General features: G+C 32.0%; 1 protein-coding gene across 2 annotated transcripts; it reads left to right on the top strand.

The window, feature by feature from the left end:
• Positions 1-250: 250 nt before the first annotated feature.
• Positions 251-6718, top strand: LOC114172035 (centromere protein F-like). 2 transcript variants are annotated; one of them, XM_028056769.1, is made up of 4 exons: positions 251-447; positions 5358-5600; positions 5686-5911; positions 6454-6718. In XM_028056769.1, the coding sequence occupies exons 1-4, from the start codon at positions 312-314 to the stop codon at positions 6464-6466; spliced, it is 618 nt and encodes a 205-aa protein (XP_027912570.1). In that variant the 5' UTR covers positions 251-311; the 3' UTR covers positions 6467-6718. The 2 variants fall into 2 exon arrangements, with proteins under 2 accessions (XP_027912570.1, XP_027912571.1); XM_028056770.1 differs by having other exon boundaries at positions 6442-6718.
• Positions 6719-7789: the final 1071 nt, after the last annotated feature.

Here is a 7789-nt window from a genome sequence, read left to right as displayed (position 1 = left end):
TATAAAATAAAATATGTATTTTATAAAAAAATGCATTAAAAGATATATTTATGTAATAAATAAATTAAAATATTAAAACACGACTTCAAATATAAGATAAACGAACATTTTAAAAGAAATTAAAGCAAAAATATATATATATATATATATATATATATATATATATATATATATATATATATATATATATATATATATATATATATGCACGCGTAACAGCAGGAAACACGAAAGTCAGAAAAATAAAAAAAATAAATGGAAAAATAAAAGCAAGATATAATGTTTAGTAAAAGGAGAAAGAGAAGAAGGGAATGCGTACGCATGAGGGAACAACGAAAGAGGGAAAAGAAAAGGGAGCAGTGACGCCGCTGAACCAGAGACCCGACGGAGCTGCGACGCGAAGTGATCGGAACTGCGACGTGGACGAGCGGAGCTACGGCGTCGAAGGTAATGAAGATCAAACTCAAATAGGTCAACGTTCGATTAGGGTTTTCCGTTTGGGATTTGGGTCTCGATCTCTGCTTACAATTGGATTTTCGATTTGAGTCGTTGGGGTTTTAATTTGGGCTTAAAATCTGAATGCCAACAACATATTTTTCTGTCATTTCATCCCGTTTTTTGAACTCGGTAACTCGTTCTCAAACTCACGAGTCTGGTACGAGTCAGCGAGTTAACTCCGAGTTTACTCCGAGTTTGACAAATAACGAGTTTATATGCGAGTTAACTCGTCAACAGTGTCATGACTCGCAGACTCGTACGGGTTTACGAGTCAACCCGCGAGTTCGATAATCTTGGTTGCAACAAACAAACTGGTTTCATTCCCACTCTAACCTCAATTGGTAATCCCTTTGTGTTTGTCACGATTTTGCTAATGGTTGGATTGGATAAGTGGAATGTAAGAATTGATTGTTCTGTTTTTTATTTCATGTTTGATTGAGCGTGAATGGACTGGATCAGTGAAATGGAAGAATTGATTGTTCTATTGGATTAGATCTGAAATTTTGAGGAAGCTGTATTCTGATGGTTCTTTTCGATTTTGGTATTTTGATGTATTCTGTTGGATGAAGTTGTGTAATTATATAAAATCTGTTGGGTTGGCCCGTTGCCACCTAGTTAAAATTAACTATTAAGAGAATCAAGGAAATGAAGTACTGTACTTTCATTTTTCCTACGATACAGAGAATTTCTTCTACAGGTGTAGTACCCCAACATTTTAGAGGAGTTGAATTCCTCCATTTGCAAAAACAATATGTAAAATCTCTACAAAATCACCTTCCTGTGATAATGGCAGGTCATCCCAACATAGACAAACCTTCTAATGGCATCTCTACTAAGTTCAATTTCCTGGATTCAGTTTCCCTTCTTCCCCTTCAAAAGTCTTCTTCTGCTGTACATATAAGGGAATGACAGGATTAGTACCAAAAATAATGAAAAAAAAAAACAACTAAGCCCGACTTAATCACAACTTCTTAAAATTCATAATTGTTATCCTTTAAGCTCTATTTCTTCCACTAGCCACCAAAGCAAATGGTCATTAGTTTTATTGTCAAACACCACTGCTCTTGGAATACTCTGATTTCCACATGAAAATACCACATACAGTGTTGTGGTAAACTCAAGAACCCAACCCTGCTATTTCAAGCACTAATATTTAGAATTTCTGATGAATTTAAATAAGTAATGGAACTAATTGTTGTACAGATTTTGTTTTATAATTCCTTAGTTTTATCCTCATTAATAGAGTCCACCTTCAAAATCAAAGGTGATAATATGTCTGTATTAACATTCAAAATCAGTAAACAAATGAAAGGAATCATCATAAGTATTTAGCTAACACTAAAAAATTTCTAAATCCATGGCCACTATTTTAAACTCGCTATCATTAATCTTATTTTGTTAAGAATATCAGACTAGACAGCCAAATCAGGTAGTGATGAGAACCTGAAGCCAAGTTGACTAAGGTGACTGTAATATGTAAGGAGAAGGAGTTGTGGTACACCTGCCAACTGCCAATCTGGCAGTAGGGAAGGAATGTGAGTGGGTTGTGTGGAGAAAGAATCTAAGTGTAGGAAATCATGGAGAGGGGCGAGGGCTAGAATTTCAGAACTGAGGCCTTGGAAAACACAAGGCCTCTTGAACACTTAGACTTTTCTTGTTATTCTTTTCCCTATTTTCCTTAACAAACAACTTTGTATTCCCTATTTTCCTTAACAAACAACTTTGTACCCAGGACTGGAATAATTTCATCTGTTTATAAGTAATACACTCCTCTCTATTTTCCTTCATAATTTTTCAAGCACTGAACACACAGAAAACCATTAAAAACATACCACTGAAATATTCTCCAAGTAACTTGTATCACCCCATATATAGTTAATACTTTGTAACATGACTAAAAGATTATACTTAATGCCACATCATGATATTCTCTCAACATTTATGTAGTGAACAAATACCATAGTAGCCACTAGCCATATATAATGTACAAAACTAAGTTCAACAACAGAGAAGAGTAAAGAATATTTTGATACTGACAACAAATAATGACAACAAATAAATAGGCAGAACATGGACTACTAGTGAGAATATAATCACACATTATTTCATCAATCATCTAAACAATGTGGCAAATGGAAACATGTATAAGCATAGTTGACACAATATATATTGATATTAACTTCATATCAATAAATATACCTTGTAAAGAAAATCCATCTCCCGAACTTCCTTTAGTGTCAACACTTTCTGTTATGGAAATGTTGCTATACATATATGATTCTCAGATAATGTGGAAATAGCATTTAACATTAAAAAAAAATCCAATCTAATTCATTCTAATCGAATATACCACATCAAAAATACTCAGTGGAAGAAAGCCTACAAAAAGAAACCAAACCTTGATTCCTTGGAACAGATAAATATTTCTGGCATGAATGCTCATATACAATTTCTCCAAAGAACCCTTTTGCTGCCCCATCCGATTTTGCAATTAAGCCACTGAGATGGAGTGTGAAAATGCTTGCTTACTAAGCACTTTACCTACACTTCTTTCACCTTCCACAAAGCCAACCACACAACAATCCGAATAAACTTGCTCAGCGCCCAAATTTTTGCAGCATCATAGAGCTTGATCCCCTTAGTTTCCATTCTCCTGAAACAAGCAGAATACTTAATATTAAGTTGGGAGACCAGAACCAGAGCTCCGGTCACAGAAAAACAGAAATTAAAAAAGAGAAAACCTGTCTGAATGAGAAGCGAGCATACATAATTACTGATAACCAAGAAACATACTCACATACTCATAAATTGCTTTTCTCAATGTGTTTATGGATTGTTATGTTATTGTGTATGATGAGTCAATTGTGTTGTGTTATTGTGTCTGTTTCATGATTGAATTGATTTGTAGTCTGAGTATGGTATGGCAGAATCTTTTAAGCTCGTGATTTACATTTTGGATTGAAATGAGTCAATTGCTTTTCATTTAGTTCATTTATTTTGAAGTTGTCTGCATAATTTTTAAATATGTTATACCTGCTGCCAATTTGCCAATTTTCATTACAAATGCTTGTTTGATCTTTTCTTATTGTGAGACTCTGCTTTTTTTTTTGTCTTATTGTGAATCAGTGAGTATATAGGCATGGTGATTTAATAAGTGGTTGCTGAAAGCATTTAAAAAAATCAAGTAATCAAGTAAGCGGTAGTTTTAGTTAATTAAACTTAGCATGATGGGTTGTAGAGTAAATTGACGAGACAAAGAAGAAGGTATGAATCCAATCCAAAACACAAGAAAGCGGATTTTATCTTATTGGGCTTGGGTGTTTAGGATATTGTGGAGGATATTAATATTTTGTTCGAAGTTTGATTAACATGCAGTTGCAATCTATCATATTTTATGAGTCAATTCCATCAGAATTTTATCTCCAAAGTGCATCAATCCCCATCATCTTGTTATTAATGGGAACAAACGGAAGAGAGGTATGACATTTTGTTCAAAGTGTACTGCTACTTTCCTGCTAATATTGTTGACTTTGGTTTGGTTCTAAAAATTATGAAAAAAGAATATATTTATTATTTGTGATGCTTCCGTGATTGCATTTCCTTGTCCTCTCTTCATTACAACATTATGATTATGATGAGTATCAAGTGTAAGTGGTACTGGTACTGGTGCCTAGGGATGGAGATTGTTCTGTTCAACATGGAACCTTTTTAGACAACTAGTGTGCATGGTGCGGATATAACGGGGCATTTTCTTCGCCCCCTTCTCACGCTCACCAGATGAATATTCTCTCCTTTCATCTTCATCACAGTAACCTTTCTCGTTAATCTCCTAAGTTTATGTTCTGATCTCAAGATAACGTTCAATTCATATAGCTAGCAGAAACTAATTAGTTCTGTACTAGGTTACTGTTATAAATTTTTTGGGTAACATGTGTCAAGCATATAAGCATACCATTTAAGAATTGAGGTTGCTAATAATTTATAAGCATTTTCTTGTTTTAGTCTATCAAGATGTATTTTCGTATGGTAACAGAATTATCAAATTTTAAATTGTATATAATTCGTAAGCGTATACTTATGAATTTGAAATGAAACATTGGTGTTGAAAGAGAACAAATCACTTGGTTTTAACTTGAGATTTGTTCTGGTAGACTAGTTGTCATGTCAAAACTAAAAAAAAATTATAAATATTTCTCTACCTGAAATTGTGAATCATAGTATATCTTATAAGGTGATTCTTTATACAGTACATTTTATGGGATGATTCCTTAATGTGTCAGCAAATTGCATATCACTGAAACATTCGATAAAAAAACAAGAAACAAAGATAGAGATGCACTTTCAGTGTAGCTTTTACTGTATGTTTATTATTAAATTTTGTGGCTAACGAATTTTGTGGTTAGTTGGATATATGTTGAAAATAATCTCCACACACACTAATTTATGATTCAGAGTTGTGCTAGGTAAGAAAACAAAAATGAAATATTTCATTTTTGTTGCTTTGTATGAATCTACAATAGCTTGTATTGCTGCTGAATTGGTGTTGATTGCTGAATTGATTTGCTATTGAAATTGGGTTCGTTTGAAATGTGTCTTGCTGCTGAATTGTGTGTTGCTGCTGCTCTGCTGAATTGGTTTACTGTTTGAAATTTATTTCGTTGTTGCTGTGTGTTGCTGCTGCTCAATTGGTGGCTGCTGCTGATTTGGTTTGGTAATGTATGTATTGTATTAGAAAATTGAATTCGGATTAATTTAGAAAAAATAATGGCTGATAAGGATGATGTGTAAGGAGAAATAATTGAAATAAGGGTTAATTATGTTTTTCGTCTCTTGATTTTCGTTTTCGTCCCCTGAAACAGTGAGGTGTTGTGTGAGGGATTGCAACGGACTCAGAAGCCAGACAGGCATGGAATATGATAATCTTAAAACTCAGCTGAAAGAGTGCAGTGATCGTATAAATGCTCTTCAAAGGAGATTGGAAGGTCATGACTTGTCCATGAATGTGCAGATGAAGGTCTTTGAAGAGAGGATTGAATCCATTTATGCTCAGTATTTCAAAGTCATAGAAGCTTTGAAGGAAAAAAATGATGATATGTTAAAAGGTAATTTATTTATTTTTATTTTTATAAACAACAAGAGGAATTAATTTTTTTTTATTTGCTACTATTTTTTGTGTTTTTTTTTCAGAGACTGGAGCAATGAAGGAGCTGGATAGGGAAAGGAAGGAATTGAAGGAAAAGAAGGAAGAATTATTAAAGTTGGAGGCTATGATGAAGGCGGACAAAGAAGTGCTGGTGGGGGAAATAAATGAGCGGTTATCAAAGCTCAAAGATTACATGACGACATCAGAGAAGGATACTGCAGCTATGATTGCAAATTTAACTGAAAAGCTTAGTAAGGTTGTAAAGCCTAGGTATGTGATGTTTGTGATTAGTCCCGAGTTATTTGATTTGCAAATTTATAACTGCAATGTATGCTGATTGATTGGTACTTGTTTGTAGGACATTGCATACTTGTTTGTTTTATAATTTGGGGTGAACTAGGCTTGGATGAGTGGGATCATGATTTGATATATAGGCTGCAGTTATTGGTAATACACTAGTATGGCCACCTATCCACACACTTGTCACCTTTGCACTTTGTCATGGTGATCTAGTGTAACCGTGTTACAAATCCAGACATTATAGTATGGAATATGGAATTTAATTGCTATTTGAGACAAATAACATTAAGAAACTAACAATACCACTTAGTAATAAAATAACTCAGGTAGGTTCTTTCTGATTCAGGCATCTTGTTATGTATATGATAGTGAACAATTTGCATTTGACCTGGTATTATATGGGTGAAATATTATCTTTCCTGTGCTGCATATTGAATTTATATGTATTTTCTGTATTCTTTTAATTTTTTTTGTGAGCAACTATCCTTATTCTTCATTAGTTAATAATGCAGTTTTCAATTTTAAGTGGAGCAGAGGAGGGCTGAGGCTGGATATGGTGGAGTGGTGAAGTAGTCTTTGATTTTGTAAGGTTTTTTTTTGTGTGAATATGATACAATACGGGTTAACAAGAAAATAAGCCTACAAGAAACCTCAGTGGCTGAAAATCTTTACTTTAAAATGATTACGGGTTGTTCAGTTTTTTTGAACAATGATTACGAGTTGTTTAATTTTTTTTAACCATGAGATAGTCCAATAAATAGTTTCTCTGTATCACCATCTTTTTTTGTTCCTACCTTCTAAGATAGTTTTTAAAAATGTATTTAAATATTTTGAAAATTATAAAACTTTTTGTTTCGGTATAAAAACAAAGTTGGTTAGGCAGTCTACTATTACAATTTAATTGTGTTTACTTTTTAAGGTTGGTTGGTCCGTACAATGTCTATATCTTTTATTTAGTTTAGAAAGTTTTGAAATGAAATTGATGATGAAAATGAAAGCAATATTGTGATGTGAAAACTGACTCTATCATTCTGAGCCAAAAGAAATTAAGTTTTGTTAATTTACTAACAATCCATTAATACCCTTGCCAAAAGAAAAAGGTCTCTTTATAATGGACTTGCTTAAATATTTAAAAGTTTTATTTCTGAATAAATATTATGATATTAATTAGGTAAACAGTCCCTTTAATGTAATATATTTTATTTTTAGAATAATAATAAAAAATCGTTTAAAAAAATATTTTTGTTAATTTTTTTTAATTTTACTAATAGTTTAAATTTATCAAACAAAGAGAAAAAATAGTATTAATATGCAATTATTTTTTTGTCAAAGCTCTTAAGTGAATCTAAAATATGAGTAAAGTTGGAATAATTATAAATTATTATAATTTTCTACCTATTACTAAATCCTAAATGCTAAACACTTGTTTCGTTATCTCAATCATCAATAAAATTAATAAAACTATTTTTTTTTTTGTATTAAGACTATACTTTTTGTTATATAAAAAATAAGATATATTAATAATTATTAAATTGAATCGACTATCTGTTTAATATACTTTAAATTATTTTAGAAATATCATTATGTAACAAAAAAGTACTTTTGGATGTTACCAACAATTAATTCTAAATTATACATTTTACAATATTTTTCAGAATTAGATTTTGAAAAATATTTTTTTAAATAGTTCTTGATTGAGTCATGTACAAAAAAAGGATTTCAGCCCATTTATAGCGTTGATTGGACTAGCTTGGCCTATTAGAAAATCAAGGGTGTTTTTTCCTGCATTCCAATATTTCTTCTGCACCTTTAAAGAGTCATACTCTTTCATTTATGTTTTTGAAAATT

This window comes from Vigna unguiculata, unplaced genomic scaffold (genome assembly GCF_004118075.2).
Source record: "Vigna unguiculata cultivar IT97K-499-35 unplaced genomic scaffold, ASM411807v1 contig_477, whole genome shotgun sequence".
NCBI lineage: Eukaryota > Viridiplantae > Streptophyta > Magnoliopsida > Fabales > Fabaceae > Vigna > Vigna unguiculata.
Note: the sequence above shows the minus strand (reverse complement) of the source record. Positions and strands in the feature narration are given on the sequence as shown.

Coding starts and splice junctions, on each gene's coding strand:
- LOC114172035 (XM_028056769.1), top strand. CDS start 312: ATGCGTACGCATGAGGGAACAACGAAAGAGGGAAAAGAAAAGGGAGCA. Junction 448..5,357: donor GCGGAGCTACGGCGTCGAAG/GTAATGAAGATC, acceptor CCCCTGAAACAG/TGAGGTGTTGTGTGAGGGAT. Junction 5,601..5,685: donor AAATGATGATATGTTAAAAG/GTAATTTATTTA, acceptor TTTTTTTTTCAG/AGACTGGAGCAATGAAGGAG.